At 38.6% G+C, this 17,895-nt stretch overlaps 1 protein-coding gene across 1 annotated transcript in view; it reads right to left on the bottom strand.

Annotated features, from left to right (window-relative positions):
* The window catches only part of LOC129240280 (uncharacterized), a 70,533-nt gene extending 62,782 nt beyond the window's left edge, over window positions 1–7,751 (bottom strand). The window contains exon 1 of the mRNA XM_054875979.1: window positions 7,205–7,751. Coding sequence (XP_054731954.1) covers window positions 7,205–7,751 — 547 coding nt within the window. The remainder of the gene's footprint in view (window positions 1–7,204) is intronic.
* Between the last annotated feature and the right edge of the window lie 10,144 nt (window positions 7,752–17,895).

Here is a 17,895-nt window from a genome sequence, read left to right as displayed (position 1 = left end):
TGCCTTATGGAGTCAATCATCATCATTTTTTGGCTCTACAGCTCTTTGTGAGCTTTGGCCTGCTGCACGTGGGACCTCCATACGTGTCGAACGCTTGCGACTTCTTTCCAGTTCGTTATCCTAAGTTTCTTGATGTCGTCCTCTAGTTCGTCGGCCCATCTTTTATCGGCCTTCCTCTTGCTCTAGTGTTGAACGCTCTGGCTTCTACGATTTTCTTCTGCGCCCTCGTAGCGTCCATTCTTGTAATGTGGTGACCCAGCCATCTTAACCGCTGCGCTGTGATGAAACGTGTAACATTTTCGCCCTTCATCAGTTGATCTAGCTCGTCGTTCCATCTTGTCCGCCACTCGCCGTGATCTTTGATTGCTCCGAAAATTCTTCTGAGTACTTTTCGTTCGAAGTACTTTTCGTTCAAAGTCTTGCAGTATGGAGTCAATGGTGGCTTGAATATTTCAATAAAGCGATTTTTAAGCGCCTTGTGTGGCAAGTTGCGCCATCTTCTTGGGACCAAATGCCGTTGATGTTTAGCTAATAAATTTTTGGAAACAAAAATTCAGTCAGCATGGCTCGATAGCGCTCGCCATTCACCGTAACGGCAGCTTCTTCCTCATTTCGAACGAAATAAGGGCCGGTGATGTCGCCAGAGCGCTATGAACTACGCGAAGAGATTTTTTTTTTTTCAAAGTAAATTTATACAATTTCGAAGCGTTGATTTGGCGTTGAACGATTCCTGATGACTTGCCAAGCCTTACTGAACAGAAATGTCAACAGCTGCCAAACCATAGTTAGCGCTATCGATAATTCTCATGCCGCTAAAAAACACCCGATACTTACTTCATAAAATTCTAATCACAGGCATTCGGCACGTGTCCTCTGATTTTTATGGGGAGAATTTTAGCAAATTTACTAGAAAACCTTCCAAAGTAACTGCAAAAACTTATTGGGAAAATGTGAATGAAATACATTCAATACCAATTAATCTCAACTCGTCCAACCCACTGATTTGCTAGTCGTAGTACCGGTACAAGCAGAAAAAAAAAACAAAAACAGAAACAAAAACAAAAGTACCATATTTATATTATCCCCATATAATGACAACAATAAAAAAATAATGCCGACATAAAGGAAACAATAATTTTGGCATTTGAAATGCTGTAGGATAAAAAGACACAATGACTGATAGATAATTCGTTACGCCTCCTTTTGTTGAAGCCTTAAAAAAGCAATAACCGACGAACTGCAACAAGGCGAGAGCGGCGCCGCAGTAAGCGAATATCCCTAACCGATGGCCACAAACTTCGAATTAACCCTCAAATGCAGCGGCGTGCGACCACAATAGAGAAGGCAAATAGTGGAAGACGGAAGGCAAGGAAGGAAGTGGATAGGCATAGAACTGGTTATCCAAATTTGCTTTGGTTACTTTGGTTGTGTTTTCATTGGAGGATTTATGAGCAACGCAAAAACATACCGCACGCAATAATTTAAACATGATTAGGAGTGCGAGTGTTATTACAGCCTCCAGCCCAGAGGGCTTATAGCCCTAAAAATGAAAACAAAAGTACCACTAACAAACTTAGGTCGTAGTTTGAATAAAAATTGAAACAGTTAAGCTGACGACCAACTCTAAAACGGAATACTATTAAGTGCAACCAAAACAGTAGAGGAACCGTTTCTCTTCTCATTGCTCTTATAATTCAAGCGCCAATCTATTGAAAGGCCTCGCGCAAGGGGTGAAGCGATATTGGGAAGCTCATATGCGCGCGATTGTTTTTCCAATTCCATTTAGTTAGTGAAAAGGATTTGTTTATGTTTCGAATTAAATGCACACAAATTCACTTCAATGTGTTTTTATTGCGTATAATTGGCTGGAATTTAATTGGAATATGAAAAATTTTAAGGAAACTTTTCTATGTGGCTTAATGAGTGGCAATATGAGCGTCATACAATGAATTCAATTTTGAGTATAAAATTTAAAAGAGCAGGCAAATTTTGAAGAATTATTACCATACAACACATTCTGTCAAAAAAAATCGGGCATTGTTCATATGGAAAGCGCGCGTTACACATATATATGTATGAATGTCTAAATTTGTTTTGCTGGAATGTTGGTGCAACTGTCCTTTATAATGTCCTAGAGTTTGAGGGTGATCCGTCAATTAGCTTGTTTTTGGCATTTAATTATATTAGTCAACCGCAGGTGTGCTCTGCGATTCTCCCTATGGATAAAAATATCGAAAAAAGTATTTGTCTTAAATTTTGTGTTCTGAATGGGATTTCGTGTGCCGAATCGTTGAAAATGTTGCAGAAAGCCTATGGCGAGTGTGCTTTATTAAAAACACGGATATACGAGTGGTATACGGCTTTTGCAGAGGGCCGAGTAGTCGTGGAAGATTTGCCCCAATCTGGTTGGCCATAAACGTCTTCACTGCATGAAATCGTCGAAAAAGTCAAGAAAATGATGTTGGAAAGCCATTATTTAAATTTGATGGAGGTAGCTCGTACCTTAGCATGACTCACAAATCAATTCGCAACATTTTACCCCATCAATTGGGCATGAGACGCGTGGCTGCTCAACTCGTTTCAAGAGAGTTGAATTTCTTTCAAAAAATTAATCGGGAAAAGGTGGCTGCAGACATGCTTGAGCAAGTGAACTCGGACCCAAGTTTATCAAGCGCATCATAGCATAGATTAGATTAGATTTGTGTGGGGTTGGACAAGTCCAAGTACTCAGTCAGTAGACCATTGTACTACACCCGGATAGATTTCAGTAGAAATAATAGAGATAGGAAATAATATATAAAAGTGGGTGGTAAGACGCATAAATTAGTTTGAGGTCACTCTTCCACAAATCTCTTGGATTCATTGATGAATTTTAAAATATCCGGAAGAGGAAGAGTATGAACTTTATCCATACTTAGTATATCGCAACCCAATATCCTAAGTCTGATTCTGGAAAATGCAGGACAGCTGCAGAGAAAATGCTCTGCAGTGTCGTCATTCTCAAGACAGGTTAGGCATATCGGGCTGTCTACGACCCCAATGGTAGCCATATGCTGACCACAGACGTTGTGCCCTGTGATTACACCCACCAGTACTCTCAGGTCCTTTGTGCTGAGTTTTAAGAGAAAGGTCGCTATTTTCCTGTTTGTTTCTTTCACAAAGCACTTGGCTACTCTGCACGAGTTCAACCCAAACCAATGTCCTCATCATAACAGGTGATGAGACGTAGGTATACGAGTTTGACATGCAAATCAGTCAACAGGCGACTGAATGGCGCTATCCATATGAGCCGAAACCCAAAATACCACGTCAAAGTCGGTCAAAAGTGAAAGTATGCTACTCGTTTTCTTTGATTATCATCGTGTTGCGCACTCGGAATTCATTCCAAATGGTTCTACGGTAAATAAAGAATATTATTTGGATGTTATGCGATATTTGAGAGAGAATGTGCGTAGGAAATGGCCCAATTTGTGGAAAGAAAACTCATGGATCTTGCACCATGATAACGCACCGTCTCACAAGGCTCATATTATGAACACTTTTTTGACCAAAAACTGGACAACTAACATCAAACAACTACCGTATTCACCGGATTTTGCCCCCTGTGACTTAACTCTTTTCCCAAAACTTAAATTGACACTCCGTGGGCGTCGCTTTGAGTCGATAGAGGCTATCAAGAAGAATTCGCTGAAGGAGCTGAAGAAGATGTCCTCAAACGCATTTAAAAGGTGCTTAGATGAGTGGACTAATCGTAGGCATATGTGAATTGCTTCAAATGGAGCCTATTTTCAAGGCGATGATTAAACAATTATTTTGCGTTTTATTGAACAGTTCCTGGTACCTTTTTGACAGAATGTATTTTATTTACATATTAAAAAAAAATCTACGAGCACATAACCCAATTCCCTATTTCATCCATTTTATGAAGTGAAGGGGCTTTTAAAAGTGACGTCTAGATGTCAATAGTGAAACAAGTTTATGAAGTCTTTGACATTTGTAAAGTAGGTAAATCTAAAATTTTACACGATAGATCAACGGGTTACAATTATTTTAAATTAATATGAAAATGGTCGATCTTTAAGAATATCATATTGTGAAATTCGTAATTTTTTTGGTACAAATAACCGTGCGATTTGCAAAACCTCTGTTAAACCTAAACTCTTTGAAGAACTGGTTCATGATTTGATTCTCTTCCAAATTTCAGATCTCATATCGCCTCATCCGCATGGCGTCGTTAAGGATGGATCTACTGTTACGAATTTAGGTTTATTCACAAACTTCAAACAATTTGAAAAAGGCCAACGATGCGATGCCAAATTCACCGACAGCGTGTTAGCTGAAACCTCGAATATTGCAGCATTATCATCAGCATATGGGATCATCTTTAAGAATTGAGAAGGTTCAGAAACGTTTGCTGAATCTTCCCTTCGTTGGCCTGCACATAAAAGTAGATGCCTTCTGTTCGCATTGCCAGCATTAGAAGCCACGAATCACATCAAATATCACTTCTTACTGGATCAAATACTTTTTAATTGTCCTACTCGTTTCCTTCGACGCAGCAGTATGTTCCATGTACCTAAACATTTAGACATATTATCTAACTCACGAGAGACTTTCCAGCCAAAACTTAATTTGGAGATACACTTTTTGAATTGTTACTGATGTAATTCAACGTATTGCTTGCCGTATATTATATTTAGACTTTAATACTGGTAATCTCTTTGAATTGTACTTTAATTGATCAAATAATGAATAAATAAATAAATAAATTCAAAGGTAGGTGAAAAAACTGATCAAGAGACTGTTTTTGTCGAGAATAGAAAAAGGACTGGCACACTAAACAGGGGTTTTTTGAAAAGTAAAGTTTGTGTGAATAGTCCAACAACGATTGCCAGAGCTGAAACACAACATTCGGATCGAGACTGCTGAACTCAATGTGACAATATGTGAGCGCGTTCTTGAAAATTTTAATTCTCGTATGACAGCCTATAGAAGTGCTTATGGTGGACATTTAAATAATGTAATTTTTCAAATATAATTGTTAAGAGCCATATTTTAAATGAAAAAATTAAAAAAGAATCGAAATTTGTATATGTTTTATTTTAAAACAACATCTAGGCCCCTTGAAATACTCTTTGCATTACCACATTCTTTATGTTTGTTGCGTCCCAATCATTTTCACTTCTATATGCATTACGAGATTTGACTTCTCGAGTTCTATTTCATATGCAACTATGAGAAACTTAACTTTAAGGAATATATGTAGCTGCTTCTAAACGCGCATACCACTGAAATTCGCCTATTTACTGGCCAACAACTGACTGCCAAATAGCGCTATTATATCTCGTATTTGAAAAATGGCTACAGTGGATGTTAGTTTGGAGATAGAGTAATCCATTATTTTTGGGTAAAATTTTTACACAAATGGCTTAAAACTATTTTATGGCTGATCTTTAGATCCTGAGAAATGCTATGACTACTAACAAGCCGGTCAACTTCGATTATTTCTTTGATTTTATCGACATTTTCGATCTACATTTTCTTTAACATCAAAAATGCCTGAACGGAATCGATGAAACCAAAATTGCACGTAATTAGCTACTACAGTGCCGGCACCATAAACATCATTCACAATTTCAGCGGCCTGGATTGCATTTTCGCCTTTATCAAAGAAAAACTGTAAAATGTAACGAATTTTCTCCCTTTAAATTTCCATTGTTAGCAACCTATCACTAACAACTGAATGGAAAAAACGAAAAACAGCAGAAGAATTTTTGTAGTGTGAAATATCACCTTGACAGAGAATATAAACTTTAAATTGCTTGAGCGATACTTTAAGAGATATCGATCACTGCAGCCATCTACCGAGAAAATAATGGATTTATTAATATATTTTTCCCTAATATTACATTTGCTGAACCTGCTTCTGCAAAAAAAAAAAAAAGAATAGGACTCTTTGACGATTCGAAACATTTCGAGAAGAAAAGGCGTCCACATGATTTTAAAATAACAATCAGAACTTAATTTTATTTAACAGTACATGAAGATATTGTAATACAAATTTACTCCAAGTTCATCTATTAATTCCCCTTTCGAGTTCTGTTCATCAGGAGATTAACAACCGTACTCTCTCTACAAACTTTAAAAATTTAAGAGCAACAACTAAAATTACATGCAATGGCGGACAATACTGCAACACTTCTCATTTCAGCAAACGGTATTTTCTCCACGGCAGTCGGTTTAATATTACCCGACCAAGCACTGTCACTTTAGCAGCATTCCCCAAATATTTACGGGGAATGTTTATGCTGTTACATGAAAAACAACAACATCTCCAAATTCAAATGGTTACAAATTTCTATTGTATAATCATATTCGCACTCCTCTTTTATTTCTCTCAGAAAGGTTTGAAGTAAAAATAGCAATAGCAAATAATGTATGTGTGTATGTACGCACACATATCCAAGAATAGCCAAAAAAATGTTTGACACTCACTCTCGCTTCAATGTGCATTTTAGTGTTATTGCAAAGAAGAAGAAAAAAATGTAAATATGTAGCTGGAAAAGTGGTTAAGGTAAAAAAGAGTTGGCCATTTCAAATAAGTGATCGCAAAGCTCGCCATTTTCCACACTTCGTGTTTAGAAGTTACGCTGTTACTCCTACAGCAGCACTTAAATGATTGAACAGCAATATTAGCCAGGGGACAATCATGAGAGTCGTTTGTATCGTCAAAGGCCGGATGCAAGAGCGAAAAATTATTCTTATGAAGTGGCCTCTACAATCCCCGAGCGCGAATCCCATACAGAATTTGTGGAGCCGCGACAAATCACAGTTTGCTAAAAGTGTAAGTGTTTCCAATGGAGTGAATGGGTTATGGGAACGAAGTAAAGACTAAATCGCATGCCGTATGCATAACCAGACTCAGCAATTGGAAAACAAAAACAAAAGGAGACGCGATATAGTTTCTGTTATACTCGTAAAAATTGTTACAAAATTGAGAATTGATGACATTTGACTATTTTTTTGCTATTGTTGGATAGACTTTATAACGGTACGAATTTATACAATCAAAATATGTAATTCATTAAAAGTTGGAAAGCTAACGGTCGCTGTATTAATAAAAGTTGCACCATGCCACAATTTCGGAGGGCAACGTATATTTGTAATCTTAGTTCTTAGCTCTTTGCCATTTCTTATTCCTTACCATTTCTCACCCTCACTCCTTCTCGAGTATCACCCAAAATTGCTGAAACACTAAATTTCAATATTGGCTTTGTGTTGTTATCCTTCAAGATGGTCGTCTCTTTCTCCTCCACCTTAGGCAGTCTCAGTGCCTTGGCATTGTGCAGATCCATTTCATTATCCCGTTCCGGATCAAGTTCTGCATCATCCATGTCATCGTCGATGCCAATGTCCGGTTCTTCCTCGTCGTCCTCAACACTACCCACACTTTCACTGCCACCATTCACAACACTCAGATGACAACACTTATCACATTTGAAATTGTTTTCGCGACGTATCAACTCATCACCAGTGTAATTTTTTGTATTCATAATTTGTGCAAAATTGCCACACCGATTACAAAACAATTCTACACTTTCACCGATTCGACCGCCGTCGGTATTGTGACCATGGCTAGCGCCATCCGTGCCGTTCGTCAAGCGATCGTACGACTGATCAATTGAATTGGCAAGCGGTGCTGAGTCTTCTTCGTGTGCTGATGAAATCGACGAATTTCGGCTGAGCAACATTTCTTTGCAATTGGAGGTCGTTGCAGAGGGGAAAATGGCGACGGCACCGAACTCACCGCGCGATACCCCAACAAACGAATCGGACTCGGAGTTTGTCCGTAAATTGGCGTCCGCGATAACCGTTAAAGCGTAAGGCGTACGAGTAGCGGCGGGTTTCGAGGTATTAGTCAGCTGATTGGTATCGACCAGGAGCTCAGCTAACATGACCAACAAACGCGCGGACCAAACGGAAAAACTGAATACACGACCAAGCTATGTGTGGCGTTTAACTACTGGGTGGAAATTTGCGTGCGCCGTGCAAAGGCGACAGAGACTAAATTGATACTGAATCCATGTTGGATGCATGGACTTTGGGTTGCGCGTGAATGGTGTCTGATAAACTGGCTTTGGTTGACGACTCAATGGTTAGCTTACAGTGGCGTTGTTGGCAGGATGCGCAGTTAAGGGATGCTTAACGGTGGTTGGTCTATTTCTCCTGCCTGCTGTGTCGCATGTTTCTTAGTGTATATATGTGTGTGTGTGTGTGTGTGTGTGTGGATATGACTGTGGCTGCAGCAAGTGCCATATGCCATACGTGCAGCAATGCTCTTCTACAACACGGCGCCGCTTGTCCGTTATGTACTTGCGCACTTAATACATTTATGTAATTGTTTATGTATTTTATTTATTTGTGTGGTAGTTAAGGCAACCTCCATTGTGCGCTTTGTTTTCGCTCCTTTTATTATGTAATAGGTGTTGTTGTTGCTCCTGTTGCTTTTGGTATTGTTGCTGTTGCCAGTGTGCTTGTAGTTGTTGTTCTGTTTTGATTTGATTTTATTCGTGTGTTACAACAATAAAATATTAATTTTCTTGTAAAGTGGATATAACAATAAGTATTTGGATGTGCGCGTTTTTCCTCGGCTATGCGGCATCGGATGGGCGAAAGGAGGGGCTGCTAAAAAGCATGGATATTTCACTTAGCAGTTTATGGTTATTGCTACAAGTGCAGGTGCGGTAAATGCAACCTTCGAGTGAAAAGGTGGACACAAATATAACAGTAAGTCATATTATTTTTGTAATGCTTTCCCAAAATATTGTAAATCGAAGAAATATTTGTGTTTTTATGAAATATTTGTATTTAATTTTTTTTTTTACAAAAAAACTTAATATATATGAATTTTTTATAGTTTTTGGTTAGCAAAAAAATTAGTTTTGATACATGAAAAGTTTTATAAATTCGTTACTTCTTTGTTTAGGAGAGTTTTTTATTTGAATATAATCTTACAAGTACAGATTTATTTTTTTTAGATTTATTACTTTTATTAACATCATATAATTATCCAAAATGGTGTTTGGCCGAGCTTCTGTTCCTATTTGCAGTGTGAGGCTTTATGTTTTTTACAAATGGAGGGCCCTAGAGTATTATGCCGCGGCAAATGGTTTTTATGAGGAGTTTTTTTTTCTTGGCACAATACACTCCGAGGCTTGCCATTGCCTGCCGAGGAGCGACCACTATTAGGAAAAACCTTTTCCATCATTTGGAGTTTCGTGCCCGGGGTTTCGAACCTGTGCACTTCCGAATGGGGATCAAAAAGTATTAAAAAAGCCCAGGGAAGCTCAAGAAGTCCAAGAAGTTAAGAATTATTTCAAACTCATGTTCGATGTTAATGAAATTCGGAAACTTGCATCTTAAATTAAACAGAAGATGGTTTGGAGTAGGAAGCGGAACTGGAACTAATAACCTCATTCCGACTAGTACAGGTTTAGTCCGATTTTGATGATATTTTAAAACTTGATGTCTAATATCATAGAGCGGCGGAAGTATGCATTGGTTTTAATGCAAAGTGACTTAAGGCACTTACATGGGATTTTAATAAATATATAAATATAAGATAAAGAGATGGGTGCATATTGTTGTAGTAAACGAGAACGGGGTAAGCATTAGGGTTCACATCCCAAAATACTTTTAAGCTGATGTTGATATAATTTTCCACATTTCACAACTACGGGGAAAGTAGCTTAGGAGATAGTTTGAATATTTAAACACTCCTGTAATAGTTTGCTACTGGTGCTTAGGGGATTTTAAAGAACAATTAATTAATAATTAGTCCTATCAAAAACTTGTACACATCCGCTTTAATCCATATGATTCAAAGACGGTGATTTTAATGTTGCCGACCGCTCGGGTGAAGGAAGGGCAAAAACCTTCGAAGACGCTGCATTGGAGGCATTGCAAGTTGAGCTTGCTTCAGTGTTAGAAGTTACCCACCAATCCATTTCCAAGCGACTGCATGCTTTGGGAATGATTCAGAAACAAGGGACTTGCGTTTCTTATGAGTTAAAACCAAGGGATGTTGAACGTCGTTTTTTCACCTGTGAACAGCTGCTCCAGCGGCAAAAAAGGAATGGTTTTCGTCATCGCATCGTGATGGGTGATGAAAAATGGATTCATTACAGCAATCCAAAGAAAAGAAAGTCATGGGGGCTGCCCGGTCATTCTTTTACGTCATCACCTCGACCGAATATTCACGCTGCGAAGGTTATGCTATGTATTTGGTGGGGACAAGTTGGTGTTATTATGAACTGTTAAAACCACGCGAATTAACTGTCAACAACAAGCGAAACGATCACTGGGGATCGGTATCGACTTCAATTGATGCGATTGAGCCGAGTACTGCGCAAAAAGCCGCAACACGGCCGCAATACGCGGAGAGCCATGAAAAAGTGATTCTACAGCATGACAACGCTCGGCCTCACGTTGCCGAGCTCGTAAAAACCTACCTGGAAACACTGAAATGGGAAATTCTACCCCACCCGCCAGATATTGCGCCGTCCGATTATCACCTGTTCCGATCGATGGCATATGGTCTAACTGACCAGCAGTTCCATTCATATGGAGACATCAAAAATGGCTTGATCCGTGGATAGCCTCAAAAGATGAACAGTTTTACCGCGATTGTATACGAGATCTACCAGAAAGATGGGAAAAAGTAGTAAGCAGCGATGGGCAATACTTTCAATCATTCACTTGTAACCATTTTTTCAGAATAAAGTTGAATTTTCATCAAAAAAACAGCGAGAACTTAGTTACGCACCTAGTATTATATGTTTTTGAACTGGTGATCACTGTAACTTAAAAACCGCTTGGTAGATTTCAATATAATGTCCACTGATTTTGAAAAATATAAAAAACTCTTGCCTGATAGAAGGATTGTTTTTTTAATCTACATTTTTTTTATATCAATTAACTGTCGGTTTTTTCCCGAAAATCTGAAAAATAATTCCTAAGGCCGGCATATTGATAATTTTGAAAAAAAACTTCGATCAGGCACAAGATTATCTATTAATAAAACTGTTTTCTCTTGCCCGATTGATTTTAGATGACTCCCCAAGGACTTGTGATGATCACTGCAAGGGACTTCTGGAGAAACGGGCTCCACACAAACAATATCGCTGTTTACGCTTTTACAATTATTAATTTTTATTTTTTTTTTTTAATTTTGCTAAAGCCAAGTCGAATCATGATGAATTAATACATGTTATGTTTTTATTATTGTAAAATATAGCAATTGACTAGCAAAAAAACAATTATTGAAAATCATAATTTTTCGGATCTTTGACTATCCCTAACCCTTTAAGGATATAAGTATTTGTAAGGGTAGAAATGGGTCATGGCTGGGTCATGTCTTCCAAATGAATACAAAGTATTCGTTGCGAAACCAACTGGTGGTAGCAAAGGAAGAGAGGGGCCTCTTTTGCATTGGTAAGATCAGGTGAAAAAGGACTTTGCTTCATTTGGCGTGTCCAATTGGCGTCGGTTAGCACGAGAATGAAACGACTGGCGCACTTGCTAAGCTGGCCAAAATCGCTTATGCGGTTATAGCGTCAAAAAAGAGGAAGGAGAATGGTAGAAATTTTCTTATTCAGCACCTCTTTTGTCATCGATTGACATATTTTTAAAGCCAACACATGTATTCTGAACTTACCTAACTCCAAGGCAGTGGTTGAGTATTTAATTGTTTTACGTAAAATATATCGATAATATGATATCCATAACATCACCAGAAAAAGCTGAAAAAATAGAGTCGGTTTCTCTTTTTCTTATGTTTCTAATATCAGGCATCCAATCAACATGAGACAAAATTTGGCTTCAGCTCAGTGCCAATAGAGATGGATTATTATCCAATAGAGATGTTGATGATGATAATAACTAATTGGTATCGAGCCGGAACAAATAATTTTTATTGAATTCGGTTTTCAGCTTTTTCCTTAACCTGAGCCCATGTCAGGTTTTAGTCTATAAAATCAATGTCATGTCTCTTGCCTAAAGCTGCTCTGCTGACTTCGTGCGAGTATGCCCTAAACAGTACCATTTTCTTTCCCGAATCTCAATACGAGTATATTCGTATTTGCGATCAAGTTTTCGGCCCCCAGATACGGATAATAGAACAGCCTAAATTAAATTGCATTTATTTTAAGGGGGGAAGCTGGTCTAGAGCGCAAAAAATGGGCATATTTTATGAATTTATTTTGACTCAACAAAGGAATCAATCGAAAATCTGTGAAATAGGTTTAATAATATAGCTTTCATGGTACAAATACAAAATTTTTCGTCTGAATTAATTTCAAAATGGCCGCTGTCCAGCAGTTCTCCTAAGGCGCCTTTTTTTTTAGTGGGTCCATTGCCGAAGACGTAAACTCCTTAATTTTTGTCCTGGATCAAAAAATAAAATTTTTTTAGTTTCTATATAACAACAGAAAGAGACGTACGTAAGATTTTTTCGATATTTTGTTTTTTCGCGAAATGGTGCACGTTTGAACAAAAAGTTACAATTTTCACTATAAAGAACGACATAAAATTGTTGATTAAAAAAAAAAAACTATGTAATATAAATAAAAAATCCTACGTACGTCTCCGGTATTTCGAATGTATTGTCAAAATTTCGTAAGAATCTGTAAAGATTTGTTCGAGTTATGTCTTCGGCCAGTTTAAAAAAAGTGATTTCGAGAAAAACGTGTTTAAAGTTGTAAGTAGCGTTCGGGGCATACCTGCGAGGCACTGCCGTCGAATGAAAAACTTGGGCATTTAGACATTTTTGCTGGCATCCCTCATTTGGTATATTATTTCTAAGACCCTAAAGCACCTTTTAAGACAAAAAAAAATTTTTCGATTTTTTCAAAATTCTAGACCAGCTTCCCCCCTTAAGGCCGGAAACTTTTGCTGTTAGAACCTTTTTTTAGGCTTGTGCTAAGTTCTCACGATACGTAAGAAATTCGCGAATTACCCTGTTTCCACAGCGCAGTCTTAATTCACTTTGACAGCTCTTTTTCTAATTCTTGTTTCGGTCCTTATTATTAAATGCTGGGAATATCGGTGATGGAGAAAAAAGGTAAGCTAAAACTAATTCCGTCGCCCAAGCCTACAAAGTGAATACAAAAGAGAGAGCAAATTGCTAATGAGAGAGCGAAATACGTACCGTGAGAACGTAGCATTATCAGTAAAATTTATGCTTAGAAATAAACTGTATATAACAATAACAATAAAAATAATAATATGTTTATTATATTTATAAATGCAAAGCTTAATTTTAAAAGCAATTTAAACTGGAGGGACAATATTTACTAATTTAATTTTATTTTCTATGTGATTGCTCTGCCATTTGATAGTTAAAGTTCGAACGAAATACTGTTTATCCGTCATGTACTTATAGAAATAAAACTTTTTTTTAAATATAATATAATGGGTTTTTTTTTTGCCCCGCTTAATCCATTTGCCCCTGGGTTTCAAGTAACACAAGTCGTCATCGTCATATTTAACAAAGCGTTTCAACATTATGAACTTTTATTATCACCACAAATTAGTTGTAGCATGTCTTATTTACTCAGAGTTCAGCTCAAGTATGGCATATTCTGAGTACTCACAGTGACCTCTCACTTCCTTCCTTCAGCGCTCACTCTTATAGAAAGCATTTGACGCACACACGCACACTCCCAAACACCAGTGTATTACTCGCACATACATAAAAAACGAGCAGTTGGTAGTTGTTGCAGGAAGTCACCGAAGTAAGTCATAAGCCAACAACAGACACTTGTCCTTAGCATGAGAGAAAATACAAATAAAAGTGTGCGTGTGTGTGTGTGTGTATGTATGACTACTTGAAATTTATTTAAAACGAATGTCCATTTTGCTGTTTATTTTTATTTCGCTCTAGTATTGTTCTAGCTAAAGGAATAGGCACACACACACTCACACACTTGCACAGATGCTTAAACCTTCTGCGAGAGTCCACTCGCACACCATCGCAGCTCTGCAAGTGCATGCGTGTGGGGTTTGGTTGGCAAGCGACGACAATCAACCCTCACATCTTTGCAACTACCAGCGCACGAATACGAGTACTAAGTGTGTCGGTTTGTGTCTGTGTGTTAATGCCGAAGGGGCGTGGTTTCGTAGCGATGCTGATTCCACAGCGCACATAATAATAAGAATAAGGATAACACAAACAATGGCCATACTCTTTAGTTTGTTTTATTGCTGCTCACTGACTGCTCTGACTGTTTGCTGAAGCAGCCAAGCTAACGCAGTGGAGCAAATGCTTCGTTTCCTCTTTTGTATGTTTGTTTTGTTATTATACTGACTTTTCGATTTTTGATTTTTTTCAGGATGTTTGTTTTTTTTGCACCACAATAGATTTTATTTTCGTTTTGTCGATTTCGCTGCCATTTGTGGCTTTCGCCTTGGCCGCCCGTACTCCTTACGTGGCACTGCTGCTCGACTCGCCTAGCCTAGCCTGGTGTCGTTTTGTATTGGCGAGAGCAGCATCCGCATATACTTTGGCTGTGCTGATATGTTTGAAGAGGTCGCATTATACGGGTACTTGACAATTCACATTCAAAGGATTGCTGCACCGCGCTGAGGAGGAGATAGATGGATAGGATAGATGGCAGCTGGGCTGGAACACTTCTATTTGGTCGCGGTCGTTGTTGCCGCTTTTCAAGTGGGTTTGTACGGGCGGGATGGGGAATGTGAATGTGAATTCAGAATTGTGAATTGTGTGCGAGTATATAAAACATGCTCATATAAGCGTATAAATATGTGATAATAATGATTAAAACTCCTTGTCAGCGTCATTTATGCAAAGGATTTTTTCAGATTTTTATTTCGCTCCTCGTTATTTAACCTTTCTCTCATGTTTTGATGAGTCTGCTCAATTCTGTGGAATGCTGGTTGTAAGTCATATACTCGGGTGGTTTCATTTGGGGTTAACTTTTTGTCCATTAGAACATTTTTACTGGCGCACACGCATACAAACATGACTGTGCTGGTAATACCGGCTCGCATTTGTGCAAATGTATGCGCTGATAATGGAACGTGGACAATTATTTGATAAGTTTATGCAGTCGCAAAGAGTCAAAGCAAATTTAGTACTGAGTGGTGAGTGGTTTGTGAAAATATATTCAATATAAAAATTAAATGTCTTAGGATAACGCAAATAACTAAGTTGACTGGGGACTGAAAATTTAGGTACAAAGTACAATGAGCTGAATCTCTCTAAACGAAGACTGCACGAATTACGGCTTGATCGAAAGCTAAGAACTCGCTGAAGTTGGCTCTCATAACTATTGGTTAGCCAAATCAACGAAGCCATCGCTTGATTTTCGTTGCCTCATCGAAAGAGATGTTCCGGTGCTCGATTAGCTAGAATAGCATCAAATCTAGACTTTCGCATAAATTTTCTAAGACTTAGACGGGGAAATTTCAAAATTTGTAGCATACGTTTTTTTCTAGAGAGAGTTTTTTAGGAACGAACTCAGAAAAAACTTTCATAAGAAAAATCTGAAATCAAAGAAGGATTTCAAGCCTGGTATCAGGTAAAAATAAGGCTAACGAAAAATTGTTGAGTTCTCGAAGGGAAGGCCCTACTTCGGAGTAATGAATATAAATTTATATTCCCTAATGAAGGCTGAACTCCGATTATTGAATACACTTCAAATGTTTCAGTATTGTAATAAAAATAAGAATCGACTTACTTACTAAGAATTCAATCCTCTTCACGGTTTCGGTTCTACGTTTATAGCTAAATAAAAAGCTGAAAATTGTTGCCCAGCATTCACCCGTTACTTACTTGTATGATACATCTTGATCTCCTCAAGAGCCTGCTTTTTCTCCCAGTAGAGATACCCAGCCCTTGCATATGCTGATGACATTGACATCATAGGGCACTGCGAGCGAGATGTTACCGCAGCATTTTCCGCTATCTAAAGAGAGTCAACTAGTCAGCGGTTAATGAGATATACCGAAACCGATGAATCACGCTTGCGAATAGGTGTTACTATGGACTCAGTAAGCAAATGTGTAGCAGAGACCTCTTTCGCCCACTATGCGAGCGGCTCATTTTAAATGTGCTGCCTTATGGCGCTGAAGCATGGGTTGTGTCCCAGACTAATGCAGCCGCTCTTAGGGTATTCGAGAGAAAGATACTTCGGAAAATCGTTAGCGATAACTACTACCGCCGAATGATCCACGAGCTGTGTGAGCTCTATGATGATGTGGTCAAAGTTAAGCGCATCAATATTTAGCGCTTGCGCTGGCTAGGCAGCGTTGAGCGTATGGATACAGACGCTACTGCAAAGAAGGGGTTCAGATGGCAAGTTAGAAGACAAGGCCGTGGTGGAAGACCATTCCGCCGATGGAAGGACCAAGTCGAGGGAACCCTATCATCGCTAGGTGTAACAAATTGGAGGAGGCGCGCGCAAAGCAGAGACACCCGGCGAGACTTGGTCATATATGTAAGCAAAGATAGGTAATTGACCTAGTAACAGGTGGCACAAAATTAATCACCCAATTTTGATTTTGCATACATTTTTTTTAAATATAAAAGGGAGTCATCGAAACATGGAGCAGAGCAGGAGTGACCTTACCATCATGAGCGAAAGTCATAACGTTACCTTAATCTGGGTCCCGGGACATCAGAGCAATAATGGAAATGAAAAAGTAGACGAATTGGCAAGAGGTGGATCTGCCATGAGCAACAGTCTTGTAGAATCGGTATTCACACCACTGGGTGTAATCAACAATGAAATCTCCTAAAAAAAATACCTACAAAACGCGGATTGTAGAAGGAGAGACCAGACGAGACACAAGCAAAAGTCAATATTGATAAATATGAGACGAAGGATTGCTTGCAGAGTCACGGCAGTGGTAACTGACTTTTGGCCTATAGGCAAGCAGCCAAAATGGATAGCCTTCTCAGTTTATACTGTCATAGTTGTAATCAAGCGGAAAAAAATAAATTAAACGTTATTTTTCCCTCCCTCTGTGAATGACCTGTACTATCGAAGGTGAGGCAACCCGCTTTTTGAGAACCTCGAAGAGCTGGCTGCTACAGACGTAAACAACCTCAAAGGTTTATCAGTCACACAGACTGGATATAGTCGTGTAGAAATAACTCGTATAACTTGTGCTAATTGGATTCTTGCTGAATCACCACTTAAACCAATCAACCATGGAACTCTTTATTGTGATTTTTACGCCCTCCAATGCTTGTAACGGGTGATCAATTAAGAGGAGTTTTTTTCATTTGCGTTTTTTTTACAGATCGCGCGCGAGTTGTGGCAAACTGTCATCGTGGATTTGTTGAACAGCGTTTGGCATTTCATCATGGAAAGACTCACACCGCAACAACGTCTACAAATTGTTCAACTGTATTATGAAAATCAGCGTTCTGTGACAAATGTTTTTCGTGCGCTTAGACCGCATTATGGTCAACATAATCGGCCTGCCTTAAACACTATTCGACATACCATCAACAAATTTGAATCCGAATATTCATTGGTGGATAATTCTCGACCGAATAGACCACGTCCAGCAAGAAGCATTGAGAATATAGCGGCAGTAGCAGAGAGTGTACGTGAAAACCGCGATGAATCGATTCGGCACCGGTCTCAGCAACTTGGACTGTCGTATGGAACAACTTGGTCAATTTTACGGAAGGATCTTCATTTAAAAGCATACAAAATACAGCTCGTACAAGAACTAAAGCCAAATGACCTTCCTGCACGTCACCGTTTTGCTGATTGGGCTCTTGAAAAGATTGAAGAAGATCCGCTGTTTTCGAGCAAAATTTTGTTCAGCGATGAGGCGCATTTTTGGCTCAATGGTTACGTC

This window comes from Anastrepha obliqua, chromosome 3 (assembly GCF_027943255.1).
Source record: "Anastrepha obliqua isolate idAnaObli1 chromosome 3, idAnaObli1_1.0, whole genome shotgun sequence".
NCBI lineage: Eukaryota > Metazoa > Arthropoda > Insecta > Diptera > Tephritidae > Anastrepha > Anastrepha obliqua.
This window is presented reverse-complemented; position numbering and strand designations above follow the sequence as displayed.